The 19,052-nt window shown below is 44.3% G+C and overlaps 1 protein-coding gene across 4 annotated transcripts in view; it reads right to left on the minus strand.

Annotated features, from left to right (window-relative positions):
• Window positions 1-533: 533 nt before the first annotated feature.
• Window positions 534-19,052, minus strand: part of PACRGL (parkin coregulated like) — a 34,690-nt gene continuing 16,171 nt past the window's right edge. For all 4 annotated transcript variants that reach the window (XM_069744686.1, XM_069744683.1, XM_069744684.1 and 1 more), the window contains exons 2-8: window positions 18,794-18,951; window positions 16,442-16,509; window positions 12,651-12,741; window positions 8,583-8,717; window positions 4,970-5,077; window positions 3,504-3,584; window positions 534-1,948 (exon numbers count right to left, since the gene is read on the minus strand). In XM_069744686.1, the coding sequence (XP_069600787.1) occupies window positions 1,892-1,948; window positions 3,504-3,584; window positions 4,970-5,077; window positions 8,583-8,717; window positions 12,651-12,741; window positions 16,442-16,509; window positions 18,794-18,934 (681 nt within the window). In that variant the 5' untranslated portion in view covers window positions 18,935-18,951 and the 3' untranslated portion in view covers window positions 534-1,891. The remainder of the gene's footprint in view (window positions 1,949-3,503; window positions 3,585-4,969; window positions 5,078-8,582; window positions 8,718-12,650; window positions 12,742-16,441; window positions 16,510-18,793; window positions 18,952-19,052) is intronic.

The following is a 19,052-nucleotide window of genomic DNA, read 5'->3' on the forward strand; positions in this document are numbered from 1 at the left end:
TCAGACTTCACATCTGTATGTTCAGGGTGTTAAAGTGACGTACAAAGTGGTGCCCAGTATAAATATAAAGTAGCACAATTATTTCATAGACCGTACACTGGCAATCACAACATAACTGTCATCTTCTTTGGTAATGCGTATCTAGCAAACATATCCCCTGCTTACGATTCCAGAAAGGAAAGGGATCTGGCGTCAAAATTGAATCAATGGCTGTTTCGCACTTATCGCTCCACCACGGGCTTCTGTAGTCAGGTAACAGATCTTTGCTGGATAAGCATTAGTAATGAAGATGACAATTACATGGTGAGTGCCGATGCGTCTTGTAATATTTGCCGTAATGTCAGTAGGTTGATTGTATTATTCCTGATTGTACAATACAACCAAGTGGCCACGTTGTGAGGTCACTAAGTTCACGCAATAGTGGATAATTTATCACCGACTGTACAGGCACATTCTGCATCAGTTCACTCATGGGCTAATAGATGTCTTTTTTTATACCCACGAACATAATAGTGGAATAACCAGACAACTAGTATCGGACATGGCTCAGTGATAACGTGCATTTTATTGTTCGGGGTATAGGACGGTGAACCCCCCTTTCTACTCTTGATCTGATAATAATGATTTCCAACGATTTTACAAATAACAAGAAACTATTTTAATTGATACAAAAATACTTGGTTTCTTTTGGGAACTATTAAGGCGAACTCTTTTATAACTTTATAGCCACAGCTCCGCGGTGATGATAATACAGCGACGATTCTTCACAAATGCAGGAAATACCGGAGGATAAACTGTACCTTAGACACGATCACGAGGCATCTTTTAGGGAAAATACTGGCTTTAAGGTGATATTGAATGATTCTGCACACGGGGAGACCCGGAGATAACATCCTAAGGATCTGCGGGGTTTATTCATTGAACGGAGAAGCGAGAGCCGATATGTTCCATCAGACTTTACTCATGTATCCAGGGCACAGCAGCTTTAGGAAAACGCATAGTGGAAACTGCAGAATGCAGCCACTCCTCCCATAGCACATGGCCAGGAAATGTTACAAGAGTGTGATTGGTGCCGGGTGACTATTGGGACATTATGACTTGTACATCAGCATCACCATGTGAAGGTACCATTAATGGATCATCATCATCTAGGATGATGGGAGCTTACATCTGGCCACGAGAAAAGCTGCACACCAATGAGCGGTTGGCAGTACTGGGTGTCAGACCACCATCAATCTGATATTGAAGACCTTCTCTAAGAATATAAAAGTCCTGGACAACCATTTGGTTAAACATTAAGGTAAATATAATCTTTACTATCACTCAATGCCTCCAGATGAAGCATTTTTGGCGAAACGCACATCCAGAGTAGAAGATCCCTGGTTCCTGCACCCACACTTGGGTATTATTGAGTTATTATCATACCATGTAACACTTCTTTGATGCTTTTAAAATGGGTGGTATATTAAGAGTTGGAGCTAAACTTTTAGGATGTATTCCTAACCATTTTTCCCATGTTTTATTACTTTATTTATAAATCCATTCCTTTTAAGCCAACACAAGCTGTAGGAGCCTCTTTATTACTGGCTAAAGAGTAATCACATGCCACCAGAAGCCCTGTAACGCCATTTTGTGGTATATGATATCCTTGAACACATTATTTGCACCCAGGTGTCCCCTTTAGTCTCGGTCTGATTCCTGATGTCATGTAGTGTCGTGTCCTGCAAATTTTATTAAATGGGCATAAAGTATTTTTTTTATGATGCATGAATAAAGATGGTTTTGATTGAGTTTTCTTGCCCCGGTTTAATTAGGAGTTTATATGAAATCTCCAGGTTGACGTCAGGATTGCGGCAGATATTATTTCTCTGGATCCGCTGTTATCCATCCATCAGCTGTATATAGAGCAGTAGGTTGGTATTTTAGATTTGATTATTCCAAGACTTTCCTGTACAGGAGAAAACAAAGAAATCGTAAAATTAACTTCACATCTTAATAAAATAAACTAAAAACGTATTCTACTGTACACATTGCTCTGTGATGAGGCTTCATGCATATGGAAAAATCCATGGGAAAGGCGTCTGTACAGGGTCACAATAATTTCACCTTAACAGACCTGTAGGCGCCCTAGGTGCCAACACAGGGTTCATCACTAAAGTATTGTGCCCCCCAGAGGAATACGTGTGAAATACAGGATTCAAAGGACCGCTTTCTTTCCACAAACTCCATATTAATCTGTAAGAAGAAAAACCTCTGTGCCTCAATGTAAGCAGCGACACATGGAGGGACCAGAAGACCACAAGGACTTCTGTGGGTGCCATGACCATGTATTATGGACCCTCATATTCATAGTACTTCAAAGCTACACAATGTGTAGACGGAACAAAGTTTATAGTAACACACACCCAACTTAGCGCGCACCTCTGATGGCACCAGCTTAAACCATTTTAGGCCACCTGAGGGTTCAGGTAGTTCGGGGGGGGCTTTGCTCTACAACTCTATTGGACGCCAGGTCTACCGTGTGCCTCATGACAAACCAATCTCATGATTCCGCTAAGTTCTGCTGATTCTTGAGCAAAATATGCATCCAGATAGTCCTAACAAATTTGACACTGTTCCACTCGGTTCTGCTGCTCCAAGGTGCTTGCCCACGTACTCTGCTATTCCTTGGTGCCCGTCTACATAACCAGCTCATATCGGCTATCCCACAATCTTCACACCCAGCATTGTCCACGCCTCAGATGCTGGCCAGCCTTTCCATCTCTGCTGTTCTTCGCTCTGTCCTGCTGCTCATCTGAAGCTTTCGCTTAGTGAATCCACCTCGTCAGGTGAGTTAACATATTATGACGGGAGTCTGTGCTGTGCAAAGAGTGTAGGTGCCACAGCTTGATCCCAGTACACACCATGATTGATACAGCTGTACGTAGTATTCCCACACAATGCATGGGACAGCAGCTGCTCCCCATACAGTACTCGATATGCAGGGTCTATGTATAGAATAGTGATGTGCATATTGTGTCACACTCCCTCTATTACTTGCACTGGAGGCATCGGCATGGTCCTCAAGAGAAGAAACTACTGCGCATAAGGTGCTGAGTAGTGATGAGCGAGTGTACTCGTTGCTCGGGTTTTCTCCAGCATGCTCGGGTGGTCTCCGAGTATTTGTGACTGCTCGGAGATTTCGTTTTCCTTGCCGCAGCTGAATGATTTACAGCTAGTAGCCAGCCTGAGTACATGTGGGGGTTGCCTGGTTGCTAGGGAATCCCCACATGTAATCATGCTGTCTAACAGTCGCAAATCATGCAGCTGCGGCAAGGAAAACTAAATCTCCGAGCAGTCACAAATACTCGGAGACCACCCGAGCGTGCTCAGGAAAACCCGGGCAACGAGTACACTCACTCATCAATCACTAGTGCTGAGACATAAGATAATGATGCGTGAGCCATCCCCTGCGCTGTGCCTTTACCGACATCGTCCATAAGAAGGCCGCACAGCACTTTTACCTTTCCTCCGTACTGTTCAAGCTTCTGTAATGCAGATGTGACTCCATCCTTGTATTTCCTGTCCATTAATCTTTTGGAAAGCTAATATAAAAAATGCAGGAAAAGATGCCATGAGCATGCTGCCCACCGATATGCATCATACACAGTAAAGTTATATTCAGGTTATATTATAGCTCCTGAGGCCGCAATGTCTTATCAGCGCTTTCCGCACGAGGCCGCTGTCTCCCCGGTCGCTGCTGCGCAGGGTGAAACGCGTTACGTCAGCGTATTTCTGATGAGAAACAATGGCTGCCCCACTTGTGATTTGCAAGAAAGAAGAACAGCGTGCAGTCAGAGGGGCAGTCAGGTGCCGGTATTTCTGGAAGATTTTGTGCACATTATGGAGAAAATGTTGTTATGTTGTGAAGAAATATATAAGAATGGATGGAGAAGTTCAAGGAAGGTTGCACAAGTGGAGGCCATAATGAAGGAGCTGGACTTCGTTTTGGGTTGTTGAAGTATCAGCCTTCAGTCCTGACATTGCCCCATCAGAATAACACTTGTTCGGTCCCCAGAAAGAAGTTCAATGACAATGAAAATTCACGTAGCCTAGCCCATAATGTGGCATTACAGGTGTATAACACTGATGTCCCACCCTAGGCACACAATGTCTGGGGGGCTACACCTGTGATCTATATAATAAAAGCTATGGAGCTCCGGCTGGAGCCTCTGCCTCCCTGGAGGTCAAGGGAAAAATTTCCCTTAATTTAATGGAGGGACAGACAGATGAAACTTTGTGTCTCCTGCTTTAAATACCCGATTACATAAAGTCACCATGAACTTGATTAAATAGATGAGAAAATGCCTTTAAAATGTGAACTTTGCTGAATCTGCCCACGATATAAAAGCTTGTTACTTCACGTGTGGCCCTTTAACACAAGTGTGAATAATGTATAGGTCTAAACAAACAAACCAACCGGGATCTTTCCAATCAAGACAGAAAAAGTGTTTAGTCTCAAATATTTCTCACATAAATTGTACAAAATATCAATTATTTATATTCAAGCAAACAGCAGGAAACTAATAATGAACTGTCCTAGGAAAATGGGACTTCATGTTCTCCTAAAAAAGAGCCAGCAAAGACGCCCAGTGAGACTGCAGATGGGATGGAGGATGTGCCATAGTCTGATATGTACAATACCAGCCTAAGCATCAGATACACTAATAATGAGCATCAGCAACACAAATAATGAGCCTTAGCTATACCAACAATAAGCATCAGATACACTAATAATGAGCATCAGCTACACTAATAACGGGCATCAGATACACTGTGAACGTGCATTAGATACACTGATAACGGGCATCAGATACACTAATAATGGGCATTAGATAACGAGCATCAGATACACTAATAATGAACTATGTGCGCTGTGGAAAGATAGACCCCATTGTAAATGTATAATTTGCAGCTTTCTCCTACTCACGCTGGTTAGCAGATTCTTCAGATGAATATTCAGATGCGGCCCCACAACAGCGCTCATCTGCACCAAACCATTCAGTCCTCTCTCAAAAACTCCCCCATCAGCATGTACCTGGGGGTTAAACAAGAAAATTGTGAAAGAACATGGAAATACATATGAGAAATATGAGATTCTAAATGTGCTTGACTTTTCTTTTTTGCTTCCCTTTTCTTGGTAATTGTTGGAATAAGTCCCCTTCACCTTCTGGCAGCTGACAGGACAGTCAGTCCCTTCCAATCTTTGCAGTATACACTCCTGCGTCCCTGACAATCAGGGCATTAAGATATTTCTATATACAGCTCTACAGTGAGCAGATTGAATGTGATACTTAAGCGGAATCTGAGAGCAGCATGAAGTAGGGGCAGAGATCCCGAATCCAGCCATAAATCACTTACTTGGCTGCTTGGTGAAGTTTTGATAAAATCCCAGTTATCTCTGCTGCAGATGTAGTTCTAGGAATGCTGGGCTGTGTATAGCCCCACCCACACCTCTGATTGGCAGATGTTTACAAGCTGCCAATCAGTGCTAGGGGCAGGATTACACAGATTAGCTGGACTGCCTGGCATGTGACATCTAGTCCTGCAGTGATAATCTCCTGCTGATAAAATACTGACATAATTAAAACTACAGCAAGCTGCTGAGAAAGTGACACATCGGTGGAATAAGGCTCTCTGCCCCTACATTATGCCGCTGATTAAATAGTAAATACCTGCTGATAGATTCCCATTAATTAGATTAATGGCAGAAAAAAGACCACTCATAAAACTTCCTGCGGGGATTAAGACCTGTCTGAGTTTCTCTAGCAAATAGCAGTGAGGGAGAGAATTTCTTATTCTATGTCCCAGACAGACTGTAAGGCTATGTTCACACTTTGCAGATTCCACTGCGGATTTTTCCGCAGCAGAATTCCAAAATCCGAAGAGAAAACCCGTCGCGGTTTTTACTGCGGATTTATTGCGGTTTTTACTGCGGTTTCTTCTGCGGATTTTCATCTGCAGTTTTCTATTGGAGCAGGTGAAAATCCGCAGAAAAGAAGCGACATGCTGCGGAATGTAATCCGCAGCGTTTCCGCGCGGATTTTTCTGCAGCATGTGCACTGCGTTTTTTGTTTCCCATAGGTTTACATTGTTCTGTAAACTCATGGGAAACTGCTGCAGATCCGCAGCAGTCAAATCCGCTGCAGATCCGCAGCAAAATCCGCAAAGTGTGAATGTAGCCTAATAATCTGGGGCCTTAAAGAAGGAGGGAGAGGAAAAATAAAGGACTCCTAGACGCATGTAGAATAATTTTACATTTTCCTTCAGATCATACCTCTGATGTATGTGACTGTACAGACAGTCACGGCACAAAGTGTTGGCACATTATTGTAATTACACATTTTGTGATACATGTTTATTTCCTTTGTGTGTATTGGGGCAACGGGAAAAAAAAAACAGAAAAAAAAAGGGCAAATTGGACATAATTTCACACAAAAACCCCTAAAATGGGCTGGAAAAATTGTTGGCTCCTCAAATTAATATTTGGTTGCACACCCTTTAGAATAAATAACTGCAAACAATCTCTTTCTATAACCATGAACACACTTCTTACATCTCTCAACTGGAATTTTGGACCTCTCTTCTTTTGCAGAGTGCTCCAGGTCTCTCATATTTGAAGGCGCCTTCTCCCAACACAACTTTTAACATTTCTATACAGATGTTCAATGGTATTTAGATCCGGATTGATTGCTGGCCACATCAGAACTCTCCAGCGCTTGGTTTCCATCCATTTTGGGGTTCTTCTTGAAGTATTTTTGGGATCATTGCCCTGCTGGAAGACCCATGACCTAGGACCCAAACTCAACTTGCTGACACTGTGCACTACATTGTGACCCAAAATCCTTTGGTAAGCTACAGATTTCATGGTGACTTGCACACAATCAAAGCACCCAGTGCCAGAGGCTGCAAAACAACCCCAAAATATCTTTGAACCTCCACCATATTTGACTGTAGGTGGTATGTTATTTTCTTTGCAGGCCTCATTCCGTTTTCGGTAAACAGTACAATTATGTGCTTTACCAAAAAGCTCTATTTTGGTCTCATCTGTCCCCGAGACACTTTCCCAGAAGGATTAGCTTACTCACATACATTTTGACAAACTGCAGTCTAGCTTTTTTATGTATCTATGTCAGCTGTGGGGTCCTTCTCAGTCTCCTACTATAGCGTTTAATTTCATTCAAATGTTGACGGATACTTCGCAGTGACACTGATACGCCCTGAGCCTGCAGGACAGCTTGAATTTCTTTGGGACTTGATTGTGGCTGCTAATGCACCATCCGTACTATCCTGCGTTACAACCTTTCATCATTTTTTCTCTGCCATCCACGTCAAGGGAGATTAGTTACAGTGCCATGGGTTGCAAACTTCTTAATTATGTTGCGCACCGTGGACAAAGAAACATCAAGATCTCTGTAGATGGACTTGCAACCTTGAGATTGTTGATATTGTTCAACAATTTTGGTTCTCAAGATCTTAGACAGTTCTCTCCTACTCTTTCTGTTCTCTGCTTAATGTGGCACACACAGACACACAATGCAAAGATTAAGTCAACTTCTCCCCTTTTTATGTGGTTTCAGGTGCGATTTTCATATTGCCTACACCTGTTACTTGCCACAGGTGAATCTGAACGAGCATTACATGCTTGAAACAAAGTTGTTTACCCACATTTTTGGAAAGAAGCCAACAATTTTGACAGGCCCATTTTGGGGGTTTTGTGTGAAATTATATCCAATTTGCCTTTTTTTCCCTCAGTTTTTTTGTATTGTTCCAATACGAACAAAGGATATAAACATGAGTATAACAAAACGTGTAATTGCAACAATTTTCTGGGAGAAATACGATACTTCATTTTCAACACTTTCCGTCCTGACTGTATTTCGGCCACTGATTGTGATATGCTTTATTTTCAGGGGTCCTCTGTATAGTAAAGTGAAGTCCTATAAAGTTAAGCTTCACATATCAGCGGGAAATTGTTTGGACCTCAAACGTCTATTACAGAAAAGCCCTATGGGTATGTGCACACGTCAGGATTTCTGGCAGAAATTTTCCTGCCAAAAACCGGACATTTCTGCCAGAAATCCACATGCGTTTTTTTCGAGTTTTTTATGCGTTTTTTTGCTTTTTTTCCAAATGCATAGAATAGCGGGGAAAACGCAAATAAACCCGCAAAATTAATGAACATGCTGCTTTTTTTACCGCGATGCGTTTTTTTCGCGGAAAAAAAAGCATCATGTGCACAAAAATTGCAGAATGCATTCTAAATGATAGGATGCATATGTCTGCGGTTTCTAATGCGGTTTTATCGCGCTTTTATCGCGAAAAAACCTGAACGTGTGCACATACCCTAAAAATAGGTAAATGCGCTCACTGTGGTTTATCTCATCGGGAGAAAACCATCAATCCAGATGGAAGTATTTTAATCAGGTGTTTCCGATACAAGTAACAGATGAAGCAGAGCTGGATTTGTCATCTGGCAGAATAATACATTATTTATGCATGCGCCGGCACTTCTAATGAAGGCCAGGTATGGGAATACATACGAGGGCACCTTTCAAAGCAGCGGCAACTTTGGGTAAGATGGGCAGAGCCTTTTCAGCAGCAGCGGGAACCATCAGTAATTCCCTGAAGCCTTCCTGGGATACAAACGTGTATGGGTGTTTGGTTTCCTTGAGACCCTGAGCAGGAGAAATAAAGGAGAACACCTGTAAATTTTAAGGATTGATAATGATCAGGTCTCCTTTAAGGCCCGGGTCCCTCAATGTGCTGGGCGAGGAGCAGATTCAGCTAATACACCCTGTAGTCGCCACGTAGAAAAGGTGAGAAAACACAGGACTGTCGTCCTTCCTCTCCCTCTCAATGATGTAGACACAGTTACTGTAAAGTGTAATCAGATACTGCAGTGCAAATTATTTGGCACAGATAGTGCTGCCTCCCTGACTCTCTCTCTGTAAATAATGTAGATACAAGTATAGTACTGCCTGACTCTCCACGTACATTATGTAGATACATACAATAGTTCTGCCTCCTTGTAAATTGTATACGTACAGGTAGTGCTGCCTCCCTGACTCTCTCTGTAAATAATGTAGATACATGTATAGTACTGAGTACATGTAAATTATGAATGCACAGATAGTGCCTCCTCCCTGTCTCTCTATGTACATTATGTAGATACATACATTAAATAGTTCCTATCTTTGTAAATAATGAAGAAAATATATAGTACTGCCTCCCTATAAAATTTGAAGGCACAGATAGTGCTTGCTCTCCATCTCTTACTGTAAATGATGTAGATACATATATAGTACTGCCTCCCTGTAAATAATATCGGCACAGTTAGTGCTGCCTCTCTGTTAATGGTGCAGATACATAAACTGCTGCCTCCCTGTATTTTGTAAGCACAGATAGTGCTGCCCTCCTATCTGTTCCTCTAAATAATGTAGCTACTTATACCACTGCTGCCTGTCACTCAAAGTAATCAATATAGATACATAAATTGCTGCCTCCCTGTATTATATATTTACAGATTGTGCTGCCTCCTTTCTTCCCTGCAATTTATGTAGACACACAAATAGTACTGCCTTCCTGCTAATTATGTAGCCATAGATAGTGCTGCCTGCCTGTAAATGATATAGACAAATATAGTGCTGTCTCAGTGTAAAATATGTAGGCACAGATAGTGCTTGCTCCCTATCTCTTGCTGTAAATTATGTAGATACATATATAGTACTGTATCCCTGTAAATTAAATATGCACAGATAGTACTGGTTTGATGCAAATTATGTAGATACATGTATAGTACTGCCTCCCTGTAAATGATGTCGGCACAGATAGTGCTGTGTGTTTACATGGTGAAGACACAAATAACGCTTCGCCCCAGTTCCTCCATAGGCCATTAATCACGCTGCTCCTTCTTTTACTCAGTGACACGACAATGAAGAGACATTACATAATAAACCAAAACAAGCTCTGGAAAAGGAAGACGTTATAAAGAAGGTGACGGTTACCTGACAGCCGCTGTAGGAGACACAGCCCAGATCACGTGCACGGGGATACACAGCACTTACATGACGCCATTTACATTCTCTCATTGAGAAAAGAGAAGCAGTAATGCGATTCTCCGGGGAGATAACACAGGGAGCAGCACTCAGCCAGACACCACAGAGCCTGACAGATACAGAGAGTGCTGGTGATGGGACAGGATCAATCCGGCAATGGCTGACACCTCACAATAATTACTGCGCTGACAGATGGCGGGACGCACTGCTCATGGTAAATGGCCATCAATCACTTGTGCACTTTAGATAGGAGACGAATGTGATGTCTCTGCTTTCCAGACTGCTCAAAACTGCTGCGAAAAATGATAATGCACCGAGCTATAAATACATTACTACTAGATCATGGCTGAGTCGTGTCATATAGGAAGGTAACGGCACTGCTTAAAGGGACTGTGCTGGACTTAGACACTGATGACTTATCCCTAGGGGCCTGACAGCTCTGTACACCGTGTAGTGGTCATTCTCAGGTACTGCAGCTCAGCTCATGTTTCATTAATTGCTGAGCCGCAGCGCCTGAGAATGGCCATCAGTATACAGAGCCGTGCTGCTCCAGCTCTGCAAACTGTGTCCATCCAGCAGGAGCTGCACACAGCTGATCAGTGGGGGGTGCCGAGTGTCAGACCCCCACAGAACTAATATTGATGACCCATAAATATGCTTGTGCAGTATATCAACGTTTGCACAAAGGCAGATGACTGCAACAGTCAATCAGTAGAATAGGAGTGAATGATGTGTGATTTGTGGAATTCTCTTAAGGTTGCCCACCTTTGGGGACATATTTTTTTAAGTAAATGCATGAAAATGAGGATAAAAATCATTTTTGCAGCTGGATTTAATTGAAAATGTCTGCACCACTGCTTTATATAGCAATTGTGTTGCACTGTCTAAAACTGGCTGCAAAATTAATTAAATAGATATTCTCAGGCGGTCTCTTGAGCAGCGCACAACTCTGCAGTCTCCTTACTTCCTGGTTGCCTAATGGGCCATAACTACTTTTAGAGTGACAGTTCTGGTCAGAAGCTTGAACCTGCTGCAACAAATAAAAGGGGTTGTCCAGGTTTGTGATGAAAGTCTGCAGTCCTTTGAAATCTCACACTGTGCATGGTTAGGGTTCTCCAGTGCCAGCGAAGAGAGTGGGCGGTCACGTGACTGCACGTATGTGATCTGCATACTTCTGGCCACATTTCAACTAGACGTGTGCAGCCGCGCTCAAAACAAGTGATCGTATAGTTGCAGTTATATGACCGCCCACTCTTGACGCCGACACTGGAAAATGCTGACAGTGATAACAGATTTCAGAGGTCTACGATCATATAGGGTAACTGCAGACTTTAATCACAAACCTGGACAACCCCTTTAAGTGTATATATCACTTTATTTACATATAGAGATAACAGGGCATTTGAAAAAGCATAGGGTACCGTCACACAGTGGCACTTTGATCGCTAGGACGGCACGATCCGTGACGTTCCAGCGATATCGTTACGATCTCGCTGTGTCTGACACGCTACTGCGATCAGGGACCCCGCTGAGAATCGTACGTCGTAGCAGATCGTTTGAAACTATTTCGTCGCTGGATCTCCCGCTGACATCGCTGAATCGGCGTGTGTGACGTCACCGCTGTGCTTTCCGGCCGCTGTGCTTACACAGGGCAGAGAAGCAGAGCGCCGAGGGACAGACAGCGGAAGGTAAGTATGTAGTGTTTTTTTTTTTTACTTTTACGCTGGTAACCAGGGTAAACATCGGGTTAATAAGCGCGGCCCTGCGCTTAGTAACCCGATGTTTACCCTGGTTACCGGGGACCTCGGGATCGTTGGTCGCTGGAGAGCTGTCTGTGTGACAGCTCTCCAGCGACCAAACAGCGATGCTGCAGCGATCCGGATCGTTGTCGGTATCGCTGCAGCGTCGCTTAGTGTGACGGTACCTTAAGAGACTAGGGAGGTGAGCAGATAACTGCTGTTTAGAAATCAATGGAGCTGACAGAATCTTAGGAGATAACTCCTGTCCTGGAATGTAATGGAGCACACGCTTGGCCAGGATTTGGGCAATTTTGGCTGAGCTCATTGGTAATGAGTTGTACACTATGTAAGATAAAAACAGATAGAAAAAGCAAGTCAATTGCAAACTTGCTTATTTCTATGCTGTCTAACTAAATAAAGCAATTTAATAACAGGAGAATACCCCTTTAACTGAGACTGTCAGTGAGCTCACTATGATATCTGAGGGGGAGTTTGTAATTGTTATCTGCCTCTTTCGGAGCTCCTCTCATCTGATTTATGATCACAGACCACACCAAAGTTGAAGGTGCCGAAAAAACAAAGAACCTGTAAAAAACAACCAGTGCAAAGTTTTTAATAAAACACAACTTTGAAAATGATTTTTGCCTCAAACACATGCATTTAAGTAAGAAACAAAATGTCCCCAGTGGTGGAAATCCCCTTTATGGGCGACTGAAAGAGAGAAAGACCTACACGCTGCTGGAGACCAAGAAAGTTGCCACCACGGCTGGCCTATGGAGAAATACAGAATCAGAACAGTGGAAGTGAAGTCTACCTCAGCTAGAGTGATGAGGAGAGGGTCGAATGGAACGGATTCTGGAGGACGCTCCCATTGTAACCGATGCTTCACAGAACCATGGACCAACCTGTGAGGAAGAAACCGCGCAGGAGTGAGAGGAGAAGTGACACTTAGCCTACAACTGTTTTGACTGTAACTGATTGGAAAAACTCACGATAAAATGTAAAATAAGCTGTGAAAGAATCTATTAAGGGCTTATTTCCAAAAGTAGAAAGTTATCCCTCATCCATAGTAATTACATAATTATCAAGGTTGGAAAAAAGACAACGGTCCATCAAGTTCTCCAGATGGATGGGAACGGATAAAGGAATGGGGTATAGGTACCTCCATAATGAATGACCCAGCCGGCCCTAAAAAGCAAGATTGGTCCTCCTGACCCCAAGTGTCCACTGGATCATCAATCAGAACATGAACGTTATACAATTACATACGTATTTATGCTATTTTATTCTAAAAAGCATCGAAGCCTTTTTTTTAAACCATTGACGATTCCCACTGTGACCATGTCCTGAGTAGAGCATTCCACAGATCAATAGTTCTTATGGTGAAGGAGATGTGCGGTGAAGGAGATGTGCAGTGAAGGAGATGTGCAGTGAAGGAGATGTGCAGTGAAGGAGATGTGCAGTGAAGGAGATGTGCAGTGAAGGAGATGTGCAGTGAAGGAGATGTGCAGTGAAGGAGATGTGCAGTGAAGGAGATGTGCAGTGAAGGAGATGTGCAGTGAAGGAGATGTGCAGTGAAGGAGATGTGCACACTCTGGAGACTGGATCTTTCTCTCCTTGGGCAGCTAGCTCCATCTTGTCTTGTGAGGCAGTTTTACATGAGACAGTGCATGACCATACTTTTAGTGTAGGTCATTTATGTACTTGTACGAGTTAATCACGTGCCTCCCCTCCCCCTTAGCAAGATTGCATAAATGTAATTAATTTAATCTTTCCTCATATCTAAGATTCTCTTATTAATTTTGTACCTTTTCTATCTTCAGGACATCATTTTTATATATTGGTGGCCAGAACTTAACGCCATATTCCAGATGAGGTGGCACTAACAAGTTGTAAAGTGGTAGCATTACATCCCCGTCCTGTAGGTCCATGTGTTATAGCCTGGTGGCTTCAGAAGCTGCTGATTGACATTGCACGGTGTTATCTGTGTTCTACAAGTATACAAGGATCCTTCTCTACTAGTGACTCTCCTAGTTCTACTCCCCCTAAAACAGTCGATGCCCACATATTACTAGTGCCCAGGGGCATAACTTTACATTTCTCCACAGTGAACCTCCACAGCCAAGTGAATGCCTAAACACTGCTAAGTCAGCCAGGAACCTATGAACATCTTTCATAGTCTGCCCTATGTTGCATAGCTTGGTGTTATCTGTAAAAAGATACTGTGTCACATAAGTCTCTATGCCTTTTGACACGTTGTTCGTGCCTGCTACATGAATCAATTATTGCACTTCATTCATGATTGATTGTGAGTATGGTCCACTGTTATCTACTGTAAATTATATATTCACAGACAGTGCTGCCTCCCCATCTCTTACTGTAAATTATACAGGACCCTGTAGGTTTGGATTTCTTTTCCCCCTTAATAATAAAGACCTTCATTTATAAACTGCATTTTGTGTTATCTTTGTCTAATATTTAAATTTGTTTGGTGATCTGAAACATTTAAGTGTGACATACTTGCAAAATAATAGGAAATCAGGAAGGGGGCAAAGACTTTTTCACACAACTGTGTATTCACAGACAGTGCTGCCTCCCCAGCTCTCCTTATAAAATACACTGCTCAAAAAATAAAGGGAACACTTAAAACAATGTAACTCAAAGTCTAACCAGTCCAGTTATGAAGCAATACGGATTGTGAATAAATTTCTCCTGCTGTTGGGCAAATGGGACAGACAACAGGTAGAAATGATCGGCAATTAGCAAGACAACCCTATAAAGGAGTGGTTCTGAGGGGGGAGACCACAGACCATTTCTCTGTTCTCATCCTTTTTGGCTGTTTTGATCACTTTTGCATTTTGTCACACCTCTCACCCCTAGAGGCAATGTACAGTAGCATGAAGTGGTGTCTACAACTCACAGAAGTTGCTTTGGTTGCGCAGCTCATGCAGGATGGCACATCAATGCGAGCTGTAGCAAGAAGGGCGGCTGTGTCTGTCAGTGTAGTGTCCAGAGACTGGAGCAGATACCTGGTAACAGGCCAGTGCACAAGGAGACATGGAATGGGCCGTAGAAGGGCAACACCACAGCAGCAGGACCGCTACCTTCTCATTTGTGCAATGAGGAACAGGGTCAGAGTCCTGCAATACGACCTCCAGCAGGCCACTAACATCCATGTGTCTGCTCAAACTGTCAGAAACAGACTCCATGATGGTGGTATGAGGGCCCGACGTCCACAAGTGGGTGTTGAGCTTACAGCCCGACTCAGTGCAGGGCAGAGAAAATCAAGACTGGCAGATTCAACAATGGAGCCCTGTGCTCTTCATGGATGAGAGCAGGTTCACACTGAGCACATGTGACAGAGACACCGTGGAGAGCGATCTGCTGCCTGCAACATCCTTCAGCATGACCGGTTTGGCAGTGGGTCAGTAGTGGTGTGGGGTGGAATTTCCTTGGAGGGCTGCACAGACCTCCATATGCTCGCCAGAGGTAGCCCGATTGCCATTAGGTACCGAGATGAGATCCTCAGACCCCTTGTGAGATCATGTGCTGGTGCGATTGGCCCTGGGTTCCTCCTAATGCAGGACAATGCCAGACCTCATGTGGCTGGAGTGTGTCAGCAGTTCCTGCAAGATGAAGGCCTTGAAGCTATGGACTGGCCCACCCATTCCCCAGACCTGAATCCGATTGAACACATCTGGGACATCATGTCTCGCACCATCCACCAACGTCACACTGCACCACAGACTGTCCAGGAGTTGGCGGATGCTTTAGTCCAGGTCTGGGAGGAGATCCCTCAGGAGACCATCCACCTCCTCGTCAGGAGCATGCCCAGGCATTGAAGGGAGATCATACAGGCACGTGGAGGCCACACACACTACTGAGCATCGTTTCCTTGTCTTGAAGCCTTTCCACTGATGTTGGATCAGCCTGTAATTTGATTTTCCACTTTGATTTTGAGTATCGTTCCCACTGCAGACCTCCATGGAATATTAATTTTTATTTACATTGATCATTTGTATGTTTTATTGCTCTCCATGCATTCCACTATGTAATGAATAAAGATTTTCAACTGGAATATTTCATTCATTCATTCATATCTGGGATGTGGGATTTTAGTGTTCCCTTTATTTTCTGAGCAGGGTATATACTATTAGTTACATTACCCTGCATGTATTGAGGCCATAGAACAGCAGCGAGACATGCAGGTGTGGGGACTCATACATATTTTTCGAGCACGCCGAAGTCACTCGGTTTGCACCCGAGCATGCTCATATAACACTTTATCCAATGCAAGTTTGCTCATCACTATTACTGACATATTCCAACAACACGTCAGAAAATGACATGAAATACCAGAACCCTTGGAAATATTAATGAATGTACGGGAAACAAGTTGCATATTTCACAATGATAAAACAGGTAACTTGGCCGATCCTTAATTTGCTCCGTGAACCCAGCATGAAACAGATCCTGACCATAGAGTGAACAGGAGCAAAGACAATGCAGTTATTTACTGAGAGAAGAAATTCATTCATCCAGGAGCCTCCAAGATATTGCGATGGAGAGCTCTGCCTGTGTAAAAGCTGAAGATGGTGACGTTACCTGCAGGGAATGCCGCCTTTAGAATATATCGCTGCAAATGGGGAGGACGAGCGCCGCGTGTCAGCAAACTGCAAGCAAAAAAGCACCGATTAATACTGACCGACAGAGCCGGGGGTGGAATACAGCCGTGAGATACATGCTGAGAATCCGCTGTGTATCATAATCGCAACATCATCCATCTGATCTGGGAAAATGTCATCCACGTGCTGCCGAGACAATCGCTAACATCAATTTCCCATCTCAGATTTTATCCTTTGCAATAAATATCCATGAGGGGAATCAGAACCAGCTCTGACCCACGTGGTATGTACCCCTAAAGGCTGTCTGCGGTGTTTGCTGCACCATCTGAGAGCAGCATGATGTAGGGGCAGAGACCCTGATTCCAGCTATGTGTCACTTACTGGGCTGCTTGGTGCAACTTTGGCAAAATCCCTGTTTTTCTGGTGTAGATGTAGCAGTGCTATGAATGCTGAGCCGTGTATAACCCCGCCCACTCTCCTGATTGGCAGCTTTCTGTGTGCACAGTGCATTGTCAGCAAGTTGCCAACCAATGGTGATGGTGGGGTTACACAGATTAGCCGGACTGCTGTGCACATGACACCTAGTCCTCTACTGATAATCTCCTGCTGATAAAACACCGATTGTATTGAAACTACAGCACACAGCCGAATAAGTGAAACATCCCTGGAATAAGGCTCTCTGTCCCTACATTACTCTGTTCTCAGATTAAATAGCAAACACCCTTGGACAGATTCCCTTTAATGTTTCACTTCCCATTTCTAACTACATAGAGCGCAGCATACAGTAACTTTACTGCTTTTATTCATAATCTCAGGAAATTCATACGATAAGTCGGTTTCCAAATCCTGCCGGCTGCTGTGGGAAACAGACGACGATTTATTGTTACTCTGATGTCAGGCATCTCAACTAAATGCTCGGCCCACCTCAGCTCCCGCAACACACTGTCTCAGTTTAAGGGGTCGCTCACACTGGCGTATGGGGCCGATTATGCTGATGACACTCGGATCAAACTCTGTCAGGGTCACATTAGTGTCATCCGATCCTCTCACAGCACAGGTGTGGGGAAGACGGAGAACTTAATTTCTCCATCTTCTCCATTGTCTGAGTCCGCTGATGTTGGACTGCACTCAGATGACATCTGAGTGCAGTCCAATGTTTCACACGCACCCATAGACTATTATACATGGGCAGGATCTGATCGGACCACTTACAGCATACTGCGATTGTATTCTCATGCCACATCGTGTTATATGCTGGTGTGAGTGTACCCCAACAGTGAGGGTAAAAGGATAAAATAAGGATAAAATTCTCCCCCTATGTGAACATCTCTGCTGGCTCTCTGCTCCTCCTCGCACACATTATGCCTCCTCACTGAGGCTGTGCAGGTGAAGAGCAATGAGGATGTGAGACTTGTGATCTAGTGATTGAGGGGTCCGACAGGAGGGGCCGCAGCGACCACACATTCACCATCCATTCTGTGGACAGGAGATAATCGGGCTTGATTCAGTGTAGAATGGAGTAATGTGACTTTTATCACCTAACCACAGTGTACAGTAGATGATAAGCACCCGATTATGGGGGCCACATTGATAGTGCAGGTCCCAAGCCCCCCGGACCTCCTCAGTGCATGATCAGAATGGAGCGGTGGTCCAGCGAGCGCCCCGCTGTTAATTCAGTGTCTACAGGGCTGAGCCAGCAGAGAGCGGGTTACAGGCCTCGGCCCCATAGGTTCTGAGTGCCCGACCACCGCTCCATACAACCGGCTCCAGTGATGGCGGCAGACCCCCGTACTGAAAAATAAGAGAACAATTCCAAGTGAAAAAAAAGGAATTCCCTCCATTTTTGATAGTGGGGGTCTGACTGCTGGGACCTGCAATGAGTTCAGAAAGGGCCATTTTTAACCCTATGGGGGCACTTTTATCCCCGGGTCGGATGCCGGATCGCGGCTCCATTTATTCTTGGCAGCTTCATAGGGAAAGTAAAATAGAGTGGTGGTTGGACATCTGCACCACCGAGTTCCCATCCCACCGATCTGTGCGGAGACAAGCGGTCGGACCCCCCACCCATCAACACGTCATCACTGATCCTATATGTAGGTGATGGCTTGTGTTCCCCAGATTACACAGCAGTGATCGGAGCCGGCTCTGTGGATATTAGAGGTGACGGCCGAATAACAGAGCCGGCACCCATCGTGTGGAGAGGGTCAGCTCCTGAGCCCACGCCGCACACCCCCACCCGACACGTCACATACAGGTACATCACACTCCATGTGCATATGTGTATACCATCACCCTACGTCAGTAATGCTGTGGCGATCACACAGCCGCTCACCGGGTCTATCGTCTTGGGGTTCAGCTTGTCGCTTGGTTTCGCACGACTTGCTCCAGCCGGGGCTGCGGATGCGGAGGGCACCGGGGTCGTCTTACTTCTCGTGGCTGCACTACTGGATTGGGCTCTGGAGGACGTCGACATTATTTCACCATAATGTTCTATGAAGAAGAAAAGGGAAGACGTTCACACAAAGAAGACACCCGTAGAGGACGTATCACTACATCCCACTGCCTCTGGGCACAGCGGAGCCTCCACCGGC

The sequence above is a fragment of the Ranitomeya imitator genome, chromosome 1, assembly GCF_032444005.1.
Source record: "Ranitomeya imitator isolate aRanImi1 chromosome 1, aRanImi1.pri, whole genome shotgun sequence".
Classification (NCBI taxonomy): domain Eukaryota; kingdom Metazoa; phylum Chordata; class Amphibia; order Anura; family Dendrobatidae; genus Ranitomeya; species Ranitomeya imitator.